The 20325-nt window shown below is 42.9% G+C and overlaps 1 protein-coding gene across 2 annotated transcripts in view; it reads right to left on the bottom strand.

Moving 5' to 3' along the window:
* Positions 1-20325, bottom strand: part of FBXW8 (F-box and WD repeat domain containing 8) — a 120530-nt gene that overhangs the window by 79781 nt on the left and 20424 nt on the right. For both annotated transcript variants that reach the window (XM_064578452.1, XM_064578451.1), the window contains exons 3-4: positions 6248-6412; positions 3397-3485 (exon numbers count right to left, since the gene is read on the bottom strand). In XM_064578452.1, coding sequence (XP_064434522.1) covers positions 3397-3485; positions 6248-6412 — 254 coding nt within the window. The remainder of the gene's footprint in view (positions 1-3396; positions 3486-6247; positions 6413-20325) is intronic.

The following is a 20325-nucleotide window of genomic DNA, read 5'->3' as shown; positions in this document are numbered from 1 at the left end:
ACCAGATCCGTGTTAGCATGCTGGGATTTCAGGGACTTTTTCTCTTCTCTGCTTTCTAACGGTTTTGCAAGAACAAGGTTTTACTACCACTTCTTCGTTTTTAACAGAAAAGAATGGCGTAGGCCACAAAGGAAAACCCAAAACGAAACGGTCAGAGATGAGCCGTTGGAGCAGCAAACGGGGGCTTAGGAAGGCAGCCCTGCCGCCTGGCCCTCCATGCGGACACTGCACAAGAACGGTGGAGTGTGCAGTGCACGCGTGCCCCTCCCGGCCTGCCAGACCTCCGAGCCTCAGGCAGCCGTGCAAAAGGAGGGTTTTGGAACAGTTTACCTCCACGGCTCCTTCCAGGTTGAAGAGGACATGATTCTACGTGGAAAGGACTAAGAAATCAAGGACCAGACACATCAGGGATTTCTCCAGGTTTCCATGTAACACACAGTATCCAGGTGGGAGGGGGTTCTGCATATTAAATTGTAATGCTTCTTTCAGACAAAACAATGTACAAGCACTGTGGGGCGCTTCATATTATATACCACCTCTAGCTTTAAGAAAAAAAAAAAAAAGATGCTTACAAATTAACTGCACCGTAAATACATGGCTGTGAATTATTTCAAAGTAAAGCCACAACAGAAAACAAAAATGTTAATTACGGCAAAGCTACACTATAAGCCGCAGTCACTCCTCCAGGAGTTAGGAAACAGGCAGATGCTGGGGTGGGGGTTAACAGGCCAGGGGACTAGACACCCTGGGAGGAGACAAGACTGGAGATGGACCTTAAAAGAGGACTGGGTTTCTTTTTGGGGTGATGATAATGTTCTGGGATTAGACAGTGGTACTTACACAGCCTTGTGAGTATACTAGAAATTACTGACTTTGACAGTTTAAAACAGTACATTTTATCGTATATGAATTAGGTCTCGATTAAAAAAGAGAGCGAGAGAGAAAGAGATGTGGCCAGAGGCAATCAGGAACTGTGGGAAAAGCCAAAGGTACCCGGAGGAGAGTAATCAGGAGAAAGTTAGGTTGGAAACAAATTTCAAAGAGCTTGGAACATAAGGAAAAGGTAACTGGAAGTTACCATCTACGAGACCATAAGGGAAACAAAGACTCATGGGAAAAAGAGCAAGAGATCAAAAGTTCTGACAACAATATCTGCTTCCTCCACCGGAACACAAGCCTGGGGTAAGAGGCTTCATCCAGGTCCTGCTCAATTGACGAGTACTCTGGGTCTTGGGTGAGCTTGAGTGAATGAGTATTTGAAGGTTAGTCTGGTTTGAGTGAGAAGTAAGGAAGACCCAAGCCGGGGTCAACTGTGAGGCTAATTGTAATAAATTACTCTAGGCGACTCCAAACCAGGAACTTTTTACACAAAGGCATGAGAAGATGGGAAGAAGCAAGAGATTCTGCAATAGCCTTTGCTGTCAGTTATAAGTAAACCTAATCGCTTTCAATGCAAAGATGTTACACAGTTTAGTTCTAGGCAAATAAAACTGAAGCCTCTGAGCAAATTCTGCCCATTTTTAAAGGGAGAAAAAGGAAATGAAGAAGGAAAATTTGAGAAACACAGGCTAAGTAGACGGGCAAGAGATGGTGAAGTGGCCAGTGTCTCTGTAAGTGGCTCCTTGGAGATACATAGCTGCAGAAAGCCGGGTGAATACAGCATTGATTGGGAATGAGGTAACCACAAACACCACGGTCTCAAATGAAAAGGGATTCGAGATCTGACCCAGAAAACAAGCATCGTAACCACCAGATAAAATTTTAATGATAAACACAAGATGCTCTACACACAAGCAAGATTGAAGTACCCGATGCTAGGCCATAAACATAAGGTTCTCTTAGAAAGAGGAGCCGGGAGGAGCCTCTCTGACCCACAGATCACGTTTCATCTTATCGATCCACGAGACTCTGCCATCGCTTTGCGTTGTGCTGGCATAATCTGTAATGTTGAGCAGATCTCAGGGGAACGGGGAGGCAGGAAAAGAAGGGCTGGCATCTGGACTCATGGCCAGCCTGCCTTTGTGAGGTGCGTGTCCAGATTAATCTCCAAAGCCAAGTATGAATTTAAGTCTCCTTTATCTCTAATTTCCTTTATGACTCTCAGTCCAATCTCAACATTCTGTCCTCAAAGGCCTCCTGACACACCAGGAGACCTCTTTAAGCTAGAAGGACAGAAGTCCTTTCCGAGTTACCACGGAGTCTTAGAATTTGTAGGCAGAAAGGACTTTATGTAGCATGAGCTCTTAGACCCACATTTTAGCAATGAGAGGCAAAAGCCTAAAGCCGCACTGATAACTGAATGAACAGAATTCCAGATTTCAGGTCCATTCATCTTTCTAAAAACAGTGGTTCTATGGCACTCCCAAGAACGGCATTAACCTCTGAATTGTGGCCAGCAAAACAAAAGCTAAGGAAGTGTTCTTTCTGGGCATATCTAGTTTAAAGCAAAAATATTTTTTCTAGGCATTGTAGATCACAAAACATTAAAATAATCTGTTTGGAGTTTTAACTCCAACAGTGCCCTTTAAAGAATGCTTCTTAAGCAAAGAGTCTTCTTTAAAGAAAAAGACTCACCTACTACCAAGCTCTTCAGGCCAAGATTTGTTTTTGGTTTCCTCCAGGTAGGAACCTCTCCTGGGGCGGGGGGGGGGGCTCACCCCAAAGCCAATCCAGACTCAGGGTTTTAAGTGTCCTGGTCTCTACTTAGGGCATTAAAAGTATACAATGAGACTGTAGTTCAAGACCGCTTCCCAATCCAAAGATGAAACGGGTCTTCTCACTGTACATTAAAGAAATACACAAACTGTATTTGCATCCGTGTTAGTAAAATTGGAAGAATTGATGAAAGGGGTTTTCGGAACAGAAGCCACAGGAATTTACAGAAGCTAAGATTAAATTTCTTGGTGATGAAGACAACTAAAAAGCCTATTTCAGGACAAGGTAAGCAGCAAATAGGTACTGTGTGGTGGGGGAAGGAAGATTATGTGTGGCCACGGCCCTTTCTCATAATAACGGCTTCAGAACGAGAGAGTAAGAACAGGCTCTGTTTGTGCCAACACGTATTATTCTTGCTTGACTTTTTTATGTCTTCATAAAACACAGACTGTTTGCCTTAATGAAGCTCTAACCTAACATGCCACAAGAGTGATTTAAAAACTAGGAAAGACATATTGAGACAAATGGATTACAGCTCTACACTCTACACTATTCGCTTCTCACCACTAACTTCAGACTCTTGAATACTTAACAGAATCATGGAGATTTTTCCATCTCAAACTTGGGCTATCGTGGGAAGGTACGAGCTCTCAGGGACTGGGACTCTGAGGGTGGCACACGAAAAAGGAAAGACCTTAAGATGAAGAGTTAATCATCAAGTAAAAAATTGCGTTTGCTTACCCAGCAACAACAACGCCATCATGGGAGTGCACGTCGCACAAAACCGCGTCAGGGATGTGTTCCAGTTCACTCACGGCGCCTTTGCGATTCTGCATAAGGAAAAGGGAACGCAGTTTACACCGTTCTTGTGCTCAGCGGAAGCCAGCATTTCACTTCCAGCCACGTTCCACGGCCATTTCCCACCGCACAATTGTGCTCAAAGTGGCTGGGGCATTCCAAAGGACAAAGAGGACAACTAATACGGTCCGGTGTCAGCATTTACGAGCTACCACACATAGGAAAAGCACTGAAGGGCGGGGGGGGGGGCATGGGACGTGGGAGTCACTGCTCCTGGGCTTGAGGGGGTTACAGGATATAAAGGCAATGTGTAAGCGACAACTACGATCCACAGTAGGTTGGCAGTGGCAAGTACCTGAAGAGATGCATCAAATGTATTTAGACAGTTCAGGGGACAGAGGTATTTAATGATATTTTACCCATCAACAACCCTTATGAACACTCGGAGGATAAAAGGAGCAAGGACATACAAAGATAAAAATCAGGATGGGGAAACAAAGACGACTGCAAGGTCAGAGGTTCATGGAAACAGTAATTTTTTTTAGATTATTTTTTGAGAGAGACAGGCAACACAAGCTGGGGGAGAGGCAGAGGAAGAAGCACGCTCCCCGCTGAGCAGACGTTTAACCGGCTGAGCCACGCAGGCACCCCGGAAACGGTACTTTTGAAGAGAACCCTAAAAGCCATGACAAGTGCCGCTCCTGCGGGGACCAGGTGGAGACACACAAGGGACAGATGTGTCTTCCACTATGTGGCGCTTTGTGATTTTGGAATCATTTGTACAAAGCTCATTACGCTGGACATGGGCCGTGCTGTGCAGGAGGCGCGTTCGTCACCCTCACAACCTGACGAGCGGACTACTGTCAGCCACACTAAGCAGAAAACGGGGGCATCCGAAGGGAAAGCAACTTGCTCGAACACTACTTTTCACACTTTGATAGGGCTTTCTTCCTAGAATCACAGTAAGAATTCCATCATTTCAGTTAGTGCATGACGCATCATTTCCCACTTCACTTGGGTAGTCCTCACTGCTAACAGGGCCAGGAGATGGGCTGAGACGCTCCAGAGAGTCTGACTCCAGTTCACTGAATCAACAACCACTTATCGAGTGCTTACCAAACAAACGGCTTTGTGCTTGTTAGAGAAAAAACAACTAGCCATTTTGTTCAACTGTATGTAACCCGCAAACAGTTATGAAGGGCCAGATGCTTGCAGGTGGGTCTCTGAACACCTTCACTGCTGCCACCTCCAGCCGGATGAGGAGGATGGAGCTGCCTCCCTCCGTGGCTTTATCACCGAAGAGGAAACAGAAACTTAGCCGCTGTGTGTTCTCAGGGTCTGACATCTCCGAATTCGAGCCAGTGTTCACTGACACTCTAGCTCCCAGGCGCACAAGTCAAAAGCATCCCTCCTTTCTGGATGCAAAGGCCCCAGTTATTGCCCAACTGGCCAGCTCTCCTTTAATACCAGCCCCTCCTGCAGGGCCGGACCCAGCTTGTCTAAGTAGCGCCGTCGAACCTTCATGGCTGCCTCTCACTGACGTCCCTCATGCAGGCCCAAAGGAGCACAAGAGGGCTGGGGGCCTCCACAGGAGCTTATTACCTGGTGAGCACACAGCTGTGGGGCCCGGGTGCTTCTTATTTGGTGGTGGTGGCGTAATGGTCTAAATAAGAGCAGTGTTTCTTGAATTCAGGGTTTCTCAACCCCAGCACCAGTGACGTTTGGGGCCGGATAATTCTTTTTGGTGAGGACTGTCCTGTGTGTGGCAGGATATTGAGCAGCTTCCCTAACCTCTACCTAGTAGATGCCAGTAGCATTCTCTACCTACCCCCAGTTGGGACAAATGTCTTCAGATGTGTCAAATGTCCCCTGGGAGGCAAAATCGCCCCTGGTTGAGAACTACCTTTCCAAGGAGAACTAGCATAGCCATCCTTTCTAACTCTGCTAGAAAGTGTGTGAGTCTGCCCAGATCGAGAGTATCCGTCACTAATCAAGTTAGGAGGTGACCGGGGAAGGACAGGCACAGAGGCAATCTGTCACCATCAGTAATGAACAAAAGCTTGTTGATCTCAAAGTCTATTAGGATTAACCTTTACAGGAGTGGAGAGAGTATGTACAGGTCTACCCTATCCATACAAGGGACTAACTAGCCCCCAGGTGGGAAGAGGCACCACCACTGCCGCTGTCTCGTCATACCTCAAAACAGCTTTATGTAATGCTGTTCTTGACAGTTATTTCCTACAGAAACACTCCACTGTGCAAATTCTTAGCTGTGATCTAATATTTCTGTAGAGATTTTGAAGTGATAAACGCTATGGAAGCAAGCCAGTGGGTTATGTGAGGGGAGAGAAGACAGTACTTAGAGACATTTAAAATCTCCCTCTTATATGGTTACTGGAAATAGCATTTTCAGCTCCTCTTTGGTATCCAGGTGGTGCTTTTGCTTTCTTGGTCCATCAGCGTTGGCCAAAATGAAAGGAGGCTGCACAGAGCACTACTCCAAATCCTAACCATCAGTGGGGAGGTGATGGACACCCCAATCTCACCCCTCCTCTCCTAGAGAATAGGATGCTCCCAAGCAGTGTGGTTGAAAATGGGGGCAGATACTCTAACGGTGAACAAAATGGGCAACAAATCGCCAGCAGCGGACAGGACTCTCACCACACTCCTCCCTTTGCTTTTGGCAGTTAACCTCAGGCTGTAATTGGAGGGAGTCCGGATTTAAGCCAGGGCCTGGATTCCTGTGTCCTTGTAGGCTATTCTTCTACAGGTAATGACATTGGCCACGGCCTACCTTCCAGTTGGTTCTTAACATGTGTTCCCTGGCTCGGCACTCTTGGAAGATGAGCTTCCAGCAAGAATAATCAGAGATGCTGCTCTCGGGAAGGTGCCCTTCCTGCTGGCACAGCCTGTACCAGAGCACTTCGTCTTCTGCAATCACCTTCCACGTCTTGCTCACCTAAAACAGAAGTGACACAAATGTCAAATCCGACAATTAGAGAAGCCCCTTGTCATCCAAAAATCAATCAACACCTTTATTATTGCCCTGAGTTTATGGCAGTATAAAATGTCTCATTAACAAAACACTCTGAGGTGAAAAAAAAATACAAGCAAATGTTTCCAGTTTGATTTTTCAAGATTTCAAAACTGTTGTTCTACCAGTTCATATCACATCTCAGATGACTTGGTTAAATTATTATAGAACATGTAAGAAAAAATACACAAATACATAAAAGGCAAAAAAATGCAAAATGCAACATAGCTGCACAATCAGACACAGCTCTTCAGACCAGAATCTCTTTACTTTTTACCAACGGGCACTTGTATTCTTATACAACTGGAGACTGATGGTCTCTGAAATAAAAGCCTGTAACAAAATAAATATCCATAACTCAACACTTCTGGTCATATGAGAAATTTGAATTTATATCACATACAAAAACTTTGACTTTGTATGTATACATTTAAAAAAAATTAACAGAAAACTAAAGCTGTTCACCAGGACTGTAAATCTGATATAGAGAAATTAATGTTGTGTCTGGACAGAATTTCAAATCCCAACAGTATGCAGAAGAAATGGCCACTTTCACTATTAGTATTTTGTCCTCCAAGCCTAACTTAGATGATGGATTTACTTCCTCACAGGACAACGAACAAAGTTGGCTAGAGTGCAACTTTGGCAAGAGGAGAAAATGATCCAGCAGATCAACATGATCTTGGGTCTGCAGCACATTCTGGTAATGTGGCATTAAGTGTTCAATACTTGCTGCCCAACTAAAGGTCAAGACTCATTCCTAATAAAGTGAAAGTCATGACCACTGGTTTACAGTAACCTATGCTCCTTAACACTCCCTTGGGGCAACCTCAAGACACTGAATACAGACAAGGAAAGGGAACAGGAGGCAAAGTAGGCAAGAGTGCACACAGCATGTGCACCGCAGACTCCCATTACACCAGGGTTCCTCATTTGAATAAGTACGGATAGGTACTTAACTTTCAGGATGGCAGAGTAAAGATCTCCAAAAATCTGCTCCCACATACAAGCAACAAGAATACTGCCAAAAATTGTCAAAAATCAACTTTCTCAGAACTCTGGCAGTTAAGTAAAGCATTTCAACGTTCTGAGGAGCATTTATTCAAGAAAAACGGCCGAGTCTTGGTAAGAACAACAACCTTCATGTTGTTTTAACTTGCACTAATTCCATCCTCCTCCTCCAGGACTATAGGTAACACCTTGCTAGCCTTGAAAACCAACAGTCTTGCAACTATGGTAGCTGTAAAAACCAGCAGTCTAACAGTCACCGGAAGGGCCAGATGGCTTTACAGGTCCGCACATGTGCCATCCCCAGAGAACGGTTTCCATTTGACCTGTCTGACAGCTTGCTGGAAAGGCCTGTTCTAGAGGCTTGTCTTTATCTGACCTGACTCAAAGCTTCCTCTGTCTTATCTCCAGGGCATTTGTCCAAAACAATAAGGGAGAACTGTTTAACATTGTGGCTGCCTGAGGTAACAATACCAACTGGGGCTAAGAGCTGACCAAAAGCTTAAAAGGAAAACCTGGGGAATGGAATGTCCATAAGGGGCTTTGAGAGGTTCCAATGTATTTCTGGGACTCAAGAATGCCATGTACAGGGGCGCCTGGGTGGCTCAGTCATTAGGCGTCTGCCTTTGGCTCAGGTCATGATCCCAGGGTCCTGGGATTGAGCCCCACATCGGGCTCCCTGCTCTGCGGAAAGCCTGCTTCTCCCTTTCCCACTCCCCCTGCTTGTGTTCCCTCTCTCACTGTGTCTCTCTCTGTCAAATAAATAAATAAAATCTTTAAAAAAAAAAAAAAAAAAAGAATGCCATGTACATGTGTAGGACTGTGTGTATGCCAAGACCTGAAAAGGCCCTGATCTCTCACTCTGGCTAACCCTGAAGCTTTACACAAGCACAAAATGAAGGCTAAAACAGAGTTGTGAACTGTTGGCATACTAAAAGCATGCCCCAACATACAGACAGCACCTCAGCAAAACTTGGGAGATTTATGGCTTCAACATATTTAAGGAAATCTTTCCAATCACTAGCTAACCATTAAGCTAAATGAGCAGAGAATTCAGTGGTCACAAATGACAAACACCAACTGGAGAGAGAATCAGCCCTAAAAAGTCCCTAATAAACAGCAGCAACAACAAAAATAACAAACTAACCCTCCTGAAGGGAGAGAATCTGATTTCCAGAGCTGCCCATTATTTTAAAAGTCCAATTTTTAACAAGAAATATTGAGACATGCAAAGAAACAGTAAAATATGAACCATATACAAGAAGAAAAAGCGGCCAACAGAAACTGTCCTTGAAGAAGTCCAGACTTTGGATTTAGTAAACAAAGACTTTAGATCAGCTATTATACATAAGTTCAAAATACTAAAGGAAAGCATGTTTAGGAAAATAAAGTTATGAGCACTATGTTTCATTAAGTACAAAATATTGATAGAGAAAAAATTTTTTTTTAAAAATAGAAGTTTTAAAGTTGAAGAGTAGAGGGATGCCTGGGTGGCTCAGTCAGTTAAGCGTCTGCCTTTGGCTCAGGTCATGATCCCAGGGTCCTGGGATTGAGTCCCTAGGGGGCTCCTTGCTAAGCACGGAGCCTGCTTCTCCCTCTGCCTACTGCTCCCCCTGCTGTGTGTTCAATCTCTGACAAATAAATAAAATCTTTAAAGTTGAAAAGTAGAGTAATGAACAAAAAATTCAGATTTGAGCTAGCATTAGAATCAGCAAACTTAAGGTTAAGATTATCCAGTCTAAGGGGAAAAAAAAAAAAAAAAAAGGAAAACCACAACGACAGAAACCCCTCTTCCCCAAAATGAACAAAATTAACAGAGCCTCAGAGGCCTATGGAATACCATCTGTGTGGACCAACATAGGCATTATGGGAGTCCCATAGAGAAGTCGAGAAAGAGGTAGAAGGAATATCTAAAGAAATAATGGCTAAAAGCTTCCCAAATACGATGAAAAACATTGATCTGCACACTACAGCAGTTCACCAAACTCCATGAAGGATAAACTCAAAGAGATTCCCACCTAGACACATCCTAAACTGTTGAAACCGAGGATAGAATCATGAAAGCAGCAAAAGAAAAAAACTCTGTGTGTACTTCTCATCAGAAACCAGGGCGCCTGGGTGGCTCAGTCATTAGGCATCTGCCTTCAGCTCAGGTCATGATCTCGGGGTCCTGGGATTGAGTCCAACATCGGGCTCCCTGCTCAGCAGGAAGGCTGCTTCTCCCTCTCCTACTCCCCCTGCTTGTGTTCCTGCTCTCACGGTCTGTCAAATAAATAAATAAAATCTTTAATAAATAAATAAATAAATAAGAAAGAAACCAGGGAGGTCAGGGTGCCTGGGTGGCTCAGTTGGTTAAGCGACTGCCTTCGGCTCAGGTCATGATCCTGGAGTCCCGGGATCGAGTCCCACATCAGGCTCCCTGCTTGGCAGGGAGTCTGCTTCTCCCTCTGACCCTCCCCCCCCCATGCTCTCTCTCTCATTCTCTCTCTCTCTCTCTCGCTCTCAAATAAATAAAATCTTAAAAAAAAAAAAAAAAAAAAGAAAAGAAACCAGGGAGGTCAGAAAGCAGTAGGCTGGCACATTCAAAGTGCTAAAGGAAGAGATCGCCAACCAGTAACTCTATACCTAGCAAAACTATCCTTCAAAAATAAGAGAAATTAAATTATTCCAAGATAAACAAATATAAGATAATTCATCACTAGTAGACTTGTCCTATAAGAAATACTAAAGGAAGTCCTTTAGGCTGAAATACAAGGACACTAGACAGTAACTCAATCCACATAAATAAAATAAATCAGTAAAGGTCATTACAAGGGTAAATGTAAGTGACAGCATAAATGTATGTTTGCTCACAACATTTTTCTTCTGATTAAAAAAACTGCCTAAAGTATAAAATTGAGTTGATAGGTTTATAACAGTAGCCATAATTTATATGAAATAGTACAAAGAAAGGAGAGGGAAGTTCTAGTGCAGCAGTTTTGGTATACTATTAAAATTAGTTTGGCATTAATACAAACTAGATTAAGATGTCAGTTGTGATCCCTGTGCAATCATTAAGAACTTCAAAAAGTATACTAAAAGAAACAAAGGAATTAAAATAGTATGCTGGAAAAAGATTTATTTATTTATTTATTTATTTATTTATTTTTAAGATTTTATTTATTTGACAGAGAGAGACACAGTGAGAGAGGTTCGGAACACAAGCAAGGGGAGTGGGAGAGGGAGAAGCAGGCTTCCCGCGGAGCAGGGAGCCCGATGTGGGACTCGATCCCAGGACCCTGGGATCATGACCTGAGCCGAAGGCAGACGCTTAACGGCTGAGCCACCCAGGCGCCCCTGGAAAAAGATCTATTTAAACACAAAAGGAGGCAGTAATAAAGAAAAAAGACCTAAGACAGAGAAAATAGCAAAATGGCAGATATAAATGCTTATCTAATTATATTAAATGTAAATGGACTAAGCACTCCAGTCAAAAGACAGAGATTGGCAGTATAAATTAACATGGTCTAAGGATAGGCTTTCTACAAGAGACATTTTTTTTTTTTTTTTTTTTTTTTTTTTTTTTTTTTTAGGTAAACTCTAAACCCAACATGGGGCTCAAACTCATGACCCTGAGATCAAGAGTCGCATGCTGACTGAGCCAGCCACGTGCCCCGAGACATACACACTATTCTTAAAGGTTCATTTACTTTATTTTTCTTTAAGATTTTTTTATTTATTTGAAAGAGAGAGCACAAGCAGGGGGAGGGGCACAGGGAGAAGCAGGGAGCCTGATGTGGGGCTCGATCCCAGGACCCTGGGATCATGACCTGAGCTGAAGGCAGACACTTAAGTGACTAAGCCACCAGGGGTGCCCCAAGGTTCATTTACTTTGAGTGAGAGTGAAAGAGCCTTGGGGGGTGGGGGGGCAGGCAGAGAGAGAGTCTTAAGCAGACTTCAGCACTGAGCCCAGAGCCCAGTGCTGAGCTCATTGTCACGACCCCAACCAAAACCAAGAGTCAGATCTGCTCAACCAAATGCACCACCCAGGTGCCCCGTGAGACATACATACTTTAGATTCACATGCACAAATAGATTAAAAGGATGGAAAAAAATATACCATGCAAACAATATCTGAAAGAGAGCTGGAGTGCATATACTAATATCACTTAAATTTTAGGAAAAAAAATGGTTACCAGAGACAAAGGATATTTTTATAATGAGGGCCAATCTATCACAAAGACCTAACAATTGTAAACATGTATACCTAAAAACAGAGGCCCCAAATACAAGAAGCAAAAAGTGATAAAACTGAAGGAAGAAATGGACAATTCAACAATGCTGGGAGACTCCAATACCCAGTTTCAGTAATGGATAGAAAAGTAGAATATCAACAAAGAAATATAAGACTTGAACAACACTATACAACAACTAGACATAAGAGACATCCATAGAACATTTTACTCAGTAATTTGAGTATTCTCACGTGCAATGGAGGATTCTCCAGGATAGACCATATACTAGGCTATAAAATCTAAGTTCAAAAGAACCAAAAAAATTATACAAAATATGTTCTCTGACCACAATGAAGTGAAATCAGAAATTGGTAACAGAAAGAAATTTGGGAAATTCACAAATGTGTGGAAATTAAATAACACACTAACAAATGTTAGCATGCTAAACCACCAATGGGTCAAAGAAGTTGAAGAAACTAGAAAACATTCTTCAAGGAGTGAAAATGAAAATGGAACATACAAAACCTATGAGGCCCAGTGAAAGCAGTACTTAGAGGGAAGTATACAGTTATAAACTCCTATATTTTAAAAAATCTAAAATCCATAACCTATTCTTCCAACTTAAATTAGAAAAAGAAAACTAAACCCAAAGCAAGAAGAAAAATTACAACAGAAATGAGTGAAATAAAAAGAGAAAACGAAGCAAATAAAAGCTGGTTATTTAAAAAAATGACCAAAATCGACAAACCTTCAGCTAGATTGACCCAAGAGGAGGGTGCGAGTGGGGGAAAAGACTCAAATTACTAAAATCAAGAAGGAGAGGGGCCATAATTATCAACCACAAAAATAAAAAGTGTTATAAAGGAATACTATGAACAATTATATGCCAACAACTTAGATAAACTAGATGAAATGGACAAATGCTTAGAAAAAGACACAAAGTACTGAAGTTAACTTATGAGGAAACAAAATCTAAATAACTCTATAATAAGAGGTTACATTAGTGATAACAAAACAAATCTTTGCACAAAGCCCAGACCTAGATGACATCACTGGTGAATTCTAAATGTTTAAAAAGAATTTTTAAAACGGTTAAAACTAAATTAAAAGACATTTTAAAAGAATTCTACCGTATGTTTAAGAAGATTAATGAATAACCAATCATTCACAAACTCTTCTAAAAAATAGAAGAGGGAACACATCCCAACTTATTCTATGAGACCGGTATTTCTGATACCCAAACCAGACAAAGACCTCACAAAAAAACTACAAACCAATATCCCTGATGAATATACACAAAACTGAATCCAGCAACGTACAAAAAGGGTTATACGTCATGACCACATGCAGTTTGTCTCAGGAATGCAGGGTCAGTTGAACATACAAACATCAAGGTGGTATCCTAGTACCAGGATGAAGGACAAAAACCACATGCAAAGCAGAAACCCAAACAATTTAAAATTAAAGTAAGGGAATTCTTTATATTCAAAATAAATCTATACTGTACTGAAGAGTTCAAAGTGGAGTGCCTTTATGTAATGATGTCCCCAAGGAGACCTAAAGTGATAGGGATATATATATATATATATTTGATCAAGTTTTTAGGAACATGCTTCAAGATCACCTACATTATCTAAGGAGCAGCATGATATAATAGAAAACCAGCTATAGGGGCACCTGGGTGGCTCAGTTGGTTAAACCTCTGCCTTCAGCTCAGGTCATGATCCCAGGGCCCTAGGATTGAGCCCCATGTTGGGCTCCCTGCTCAGCGGGGATTTACTCTTGCTCTCTCTCACTCGCTTGTGCACCCTCTAATAAAATCTTAAAAAAATAAAAATAAAAACACACAATAAAACAACAGTTACACTTGTGAAACAAAAACAAAAACCTTGGATTCTATTGTCTGGTCTTTCAACTAGTTAGCTGCGGTATTATGACAAAAATCACTAAACTTCTCTGTACCTCTTTCCTCCTCACTGGTGGAGGAATCAGACATCCTGAAATGTCCCTCAAGACACCAAATTCTAGGACTTTGGGGATGTCGTTTTCTCACCCTTAAAAAGTGAATCATCGAAATGGATAAAGAAGATGTGGTCCATATATACAATGGAATATTACTCAGCCATCAGAAAGGATGAATACCCAACTTTTACATCAACATGGATGGGACTGGAGGAGATTATGCTAAGTGAAATAAGTCAAGCAGAGAAAGTCAATTATCATATGGTTTCACTTACTTGTGGAACATAAGGAATAGCATGGAGGACATTAGGAGAAGGGAGGGAAAAATGGGCGGGGGGCAATTGGAGGGAGAGATGAACCATGAGAGACTATGGATTCTGAGAAACAAACAGGGTTTTAGAGGGGAGGGGGGAGGGGGGATTGGTTAGCCCGGTGATGGGTATTAAGGAGGGCACGTACTGCATGGAGCACTGGGTGTTATACGAAAACAATGGATCGTGGATTACCACATCAAAAACCAATGATGTATTGTATGGTGACTAACATAATAAAATTAAAAAAAAAAAAAAGTGAATCATTGGGGCGCCTGGGTGGTTCAGTCGTTAAGCATCTGCCTTTGGCTCAGATCATGATCCTGGGGTCCTGGGATCGAGCCCCATATCGGGCTCCCTGCTCTGCGGGAAGCCTGCTTCTCCCTCTCCCACTCCCCCTGCTTGTGCTCCCTCTCTCGCTGTGTCTCTGTCAAATAAATAAATAAAATCTTAAAAAAACAAACAAAGAAAAACTGAAGTAGTAAGAGGGGTCTTGGAGATCAACCAGGAGTAGCTCCTCACCACAGGAGGGCTCCTTCTAGCAGCCCTGGTTGGTGAGAGGCTTCTGCAGAGACCGGACCTTCCAAATCAGTCTGATCTACTACAAAGCCGTCTGGCTGTTAGAAAGGGATTCCACCCATGGCCCTAATTTTGCCTATCTGAAGAAATCTCTTCCTTCTTCCACCTGACAGCTTCTCAAGAGGCCAAAGACACCATCCTAATTCTCCTTAGTCAATTCATGGGCCTAAATATCACCCATTTCCCTCAACCAACTGTCGTAGGACTAGACTAGTTCCCATACCCCTTATCTCTGAACCTAATAGTTGTGCATATACAGCATACCTCTTCAAATGTGATACTCAGGACAAAACACCACCCCAAATGTGGGCTCTCAAGTGCCATGAACAGAAGAATTTTATCAGACACTAATCTGCTGCTTCATTTGTTGTAAAGATCCCATCATGGCTACTAAACTAATAGTCCACCAAAGCTTTTGGAGTCTATTAAACGTTTAAGTCGAACAAAAAGAAATATTACAAACATGCATGGACTTGTCACCCCATTCAATAAGATATTACTAGTAAGTCTGAACTCCTGTGCATCTGTGTCTGTACCCTCTCCCCTGCCGCAAGGGTAACCTGAATTTGGTCTCCACCATTCTTCAGAGTTGTTTTAAGAGGGGGGAGGGGAGGAGAGAGAGAGAGGAAAGGATGGGCAGAGAGAGAATCTTAAGCAGGTTCCATGCTGGGCATGGAGCCCCACACAGGGCTTGATCTCAAAACTGTGAGATCAGAACCTGAGCCAAAAAAGTGACTGAGCTACCCAGGTGCCCCCATTCTTTAGAGTTTTTTAAAACACAAACTGCAATTAAATAAAAAAGTCCCCACTTCTTACTTTCACTGTTAGTTTTTTTTTTATCTGATTTTAAGTCCCATTTTAAACCCCAGCTCACTGCACCCACCCCCACATCATTTTAGATCTTTGAACCCCAATTCTGTCATCTGTTGCATTAGCTACTTTTCCCATACAGAAGTCATCTGCAAAATACGGTCTGTGGGCCTTTGCGTCTTAATTAAAAAAAAAAAGTTAACCCGGATGGGGCTGAGGACAGAGCCCATGGCAAACCACTAGAGTCCTCCCCGCACCACCACCCCCATTCAGCGGACATGGATCCATTAAGCAGCCCACCCTAGGCATGGCCACAGCATCAGTTACAAATCCACTTAACCACACTGTTATCCCACACTTCTCCATCTTAGCCATAAGGGCGTCAGGGAAACAAACCCTCATCTGATCACAAGTGGTCAGGCAATAAAGAATGGGATAACGACTCAGTAACACTGGAGCTCCGGTTTTGACTAGACAGAACACCACAGTTTTATTTTTGGCATGTTTGGGCCACAGCTGAGCCTGCCCGGGACATGACTGGTGTCTGTCCATCTGTCCGTGCCAGCTGAGAACTAGGCAATCATGAAGAGCAGACAGGGACAGACCAACATCAGCTGTGATGGAGCCAGGCCACAACTCAAATAGTTCCAGGGTAGAGTACCTCCCTACCAAACCTCTGGAATTCAGGATTAAAGGAGAAGTGAAGGGCTAACATACAGAGACCCTAATGGGGTCTCAAGGGCAGAAAGTGCTCACTAAACCCAGGGCAGCTCACTCTGATCTTGGGATACCATAAGCCTTTTTGGTAAGAATTATGAAATGTAAAATTCTGTAAAAACTATGAAATGTAACTGGATGAAAGACTCAGAGTAGCTAAGAGATCATATAATGGGTAGGCATTATTACATAGACCGGCACTTCCCAAAGCATGCTCAGAACAGCAGCTCCTCAGGGGGTTAGTAAGTTATCTTAAAAAAAAGGATTGCATGGTCAAATGAGTTTGGGGAACACTAGTTTAAACAAAACCAAGCAGGGTTATTTGCTTAAGAACTTCTGAGAGCTTTTTATAGACGGACATGTGTTGTAGATCTCTCAGAAGGATAGGAGATGCTCCATTCCCCAAACTTATTTGGCTCCTGAACGCTTCTTGCGAGGACTGTCTCAAAAGCCTAGTACTCTGCAGAAGACACTTGAGAGAACATCAATATGGCCTACTGGTGAACTGATGAAGGTATGTGTTGGACACGAAGACCAGAAATTCTCATCTACCTGCCAGATACCTTGTGCATGACACCTCTCCCTCAGGGTGGGGAAGCTACAGGTTGGATCCCAAGCCCCACCCCAAGTACAGGGCAATAGCTTTAATTTGGGAGTCCAAAAATTAGCTACAAGGCTGCTTTTTAGTAGATGGAGCCATTCAATCAGCAGCAGCATTTTAAGAAAATCCAAATCCAAGGCTCAGTGACTACAAACTAGAAAATCCCAATTAAACATTCTGGATGAGTTTTCATGAGATCTACTAAACCATACAGTTCTCAGCCACTTTAAAACGGAGGCACTTTTCAGTGAGACTTTCAAGGAGTCCCAAATATATCAGACCTTGAGAACACTGGAAGCAGAAAACAGAATTTTCTATCAGCTTCAAAGAAAATGCCAAGTCACTTTAAATAACATGATCTGAAACTTGTATAACAGGGTTATGGGATGAAAAATGGAGAACAAAAAGTTGATGTTTCGGTGCATCATTCCCACTGCTAACCCCTAGATCACTGGGCTTATTCTGTGGAAAGTAATATTCAGGATAAAGTTAAAACCCTGGATAACAAACAATCTCTTTGAGGAATTTATGAAAGCTAGAGGTGAGAATTACTTCCAAAAAGGGATCAGGACTGTACCTACAATTAGGTATTAAACGCAGAAATGTGCCAACAATTTCTTTGGCAAACTGTAAAGGGAGGGTGCCTTTTCTCTCCCCTTCTTTTTAAAGGGGCACAAAAGTGACAGGCTCTAAGAATGTCTTTTAATCTTGGAAAAAAAAAGAAACCAAAACAAACAAGACCTAGATAAACTTTCACAATTTTAAAGAGTCTCACCAAAAGGAAAGCTAAGAGTTTTGATTTCTTACATTATATTAAATCTAGCGAATTTACAAGCCTGCATTTTCCAAAGGTCTAATGGTCTTTAATACACTAGGATTGGAATGGCCCTGCCCAGTAAAAGCCCCACTGAGCGAGCCTCAGCTGTGAGAATTTGCTAATAAAAGTGTCTCCAGCATTTTGCTTTATAGCACCACTGTGAATTGCAGCATTAAAAAAAAAAAAAAAAAAAAAAAAGCTCTTGGCTCAAAAACTAGCTTTATTAACTCTGCCTGGATTAGGGTTACCAGTGAGGCCCACAACAGGGGGAAACACATCATTGTTCTAGTAACATGTTCACAAATCAAGTCTATTTGGAGAGGACATACCATGTACAGACAGTTCCACATACACTCCTTATCTCAATTTCCTTATTGCCTTTCTCCCCATTCACTCATGAACCTGCTCACTTTCGCCCCTCACTGTGCCATGGATTCTGGTCAAGGTCACCAGTGAACTCCAAGTTGCTAAACCCAACGGTCATTTCTCAGTCCTATTTGACTAACGATGACACTTAATACCTCTGATCATTTTCTCCTCCTTGAAAAGGTTATCCCTTGGTTCCAGGTTTCTTCCCACATCACAGGGAACACCTTCTCCAACTCTTCATCTTGGCACATGGCAGGGCTCAATCCCTAAATCCCCTTCCATCTACTCTCACTTCCCTAATGACCTCATCCAGTTCCCTGGCTTTAAATACCAATGATGTGGGTGGGGCACCTGGGTGGCTCAATCAGTTAAGAAGTGTCCAGTTCTTGGCTCTTGATTTCAGCTCAGGTCATGATCTCAGCGTCGTGAGATCAAGCCCCACATCAGGATCCGTGCTCAGTGAGGAGTCTACTTGAGATTCGCTCTCTCCCCCCCTCTCCTCCTCCTGCTCTCGTCAGAAAGAAGTCTTTTAAAAATACGTACATACCAACGATGTGCTGCCAGCTCCCAAATTCATATCTCTAGCCTCACGTCCCACTACTGATCTTCCCCTCAAACTTTCTCATCTCACAGTCTTCCCCTTGTCAGTAACAACAATCTCATCCGCCCAGTTGTCCAGGCCAAATACCCTGGAGTCCCTGTTGACTCCCCTTGCTCTCCCTACACCTAGCCCATCAGCAGTCCTGACTCTACCCACTTCTACTGGTTCAACGCACTTCAAGCCACCATCTTCTCTTGTCTGGGTTAGTTCAGTAGCTTTTTCACTGGTCTCCCTGCTGCATCCTTGTCCCCCCGCTTCGCTCTAGTCTCCACATAGCAGCCAAAATGATCCCTCTAAGTCAGACCTTGTCACTTCTCTACTCAAAACACTTGAATGGCTTCTTCTTTATTCTTCTCAGAATAAAAGTTCAAGTTCTTTTAATGGATTTAAGTGCCTTTTCACATTTTAACTATTTCTTCTTCCTTTTATCCCCATCTTCTCATTATACCCTCACCCGTATTGGTTTCCTATTGATGCTCTAACAAATTAGCACAAACTTAGTCACTAAGAACAGTATAAATGTATTCTCTTATGGTTCTGGAGACCACAAGTCTAAAAATCAAAGTATAGGTGGCAGGGCTACATTCCTTCTGGAGGCTTCAGGGAAAAAATCTGTTTTCTTCTCTTTTCCAGCTTCTGGAGGCCGGCTTACATTCCTCGGCTTTGTGGCCACTTCCTCCATTTTCAAAGCCAGCAACACAGCACTTACCTTTGACCTCCAGCCTCCCTCTCATAAGGAGCTTTGTAATTACACTGAGCCCACCTGGATCACCCAAGATAACCACTCCACCTCAAAATCCTTAACTTCCTCACATCTGCAAAGGCCCATTACCGTAAGAGGTAACATATTCACAGGTTCTGAGGACCAAGACGTGGACATCTTGGGGAAGGGGCATTATTCCATCTACCATATCCTAGGCACTCTGACCTCCCTGCTATTCCTCAAGCATAACAGGTGTGCTCCACCTCTAGGCCTCTCTGCCAGAGACCTGCACAGCTTCATTCTTCCCTCCTTCAGGTCTTTGCCCAAAGGTCACCCTCTCTGTGAGGTCTTCCCTGGCCATATTACCTCTGTGGGCTTGTATTTTCTCCATAGCACTTTCTACCATCTGGAACACAGTATACTTAACTGGGTGTTTTTTGCATAGAAAGTAAGCTCTGAGCGGTGAGGGTTTTTTTTGTTTTTTTTTTTTATGTTCTGTTCTCTGCTGCACTGTCCAGAGTATTACATGACACATAGTAGGCCCTGTGAATAACTGAATGAGATGAAGAAGTCCAACTTTTAAAAGTTCAACACTGAAAAAAACTGCATTGCTTTCATTTTCACTGGTCAGCTTCTTGCATGTACTGCCCTCAAGAGGCTCGGACTTTCTTATTAAATACTAGCTCTTGCTTTTTTTCTTCTTGTAAACTTTTTAATTATAGACAACCTCAAACACACAAAAAATGAAGTGAGCATTGTAAAGAACCTCAAGTCCCCAGGACTCAGTTCAAATAATTATCGACGCTCTGCCATTCTTCTTTCACCTAGCTCCCCATCTTTCCTCCCAGAGTGGCTGCTTTTCTGTCACCCCATTAAGTTTAAAAAGATTTATTTGAGAGAGCACATGAGCAAGTGCAAGAACATGAGCACATGCCCCTCCCACGGACAGAGGGAGAGAGAATCTCAAGCAGACTCCCCACCGAGTGCAGAGCCCAATGTGGGGCTCAATCTCATGATCCTGAGATCATGACCTGAGCCGAAACAAGAGTCGGATGCTTAACCGACTGTGCCACCCAGGCGTCACCCCCCCTTAAAGGAGGCAGCCACGACAACCTGGTGAATTAAAAGGAAACCCCTGAGGGTGCC

This window comes from Mirounga angustirostris, unplaced genomic scaffold (assembly GCF_029215605.1).
Source record: "Mirounga angustirostris isolate CCGP_5_RB_7025 unplaced genomic scaffold, mMirAng1.0.hap1 SCAF_14, whole genome shotgun sequence".
Lineage (NCBI taxonomy): Eukaryota > Metazoa > Chordata > Mammalia > Carnivora > Phocidae > Mirounga > Mirounga angustirostris.
Note: the sequence above shows the minus strand (reverse complement) of the source record. Positions and strands in the feature narration are given on the sequence as shown.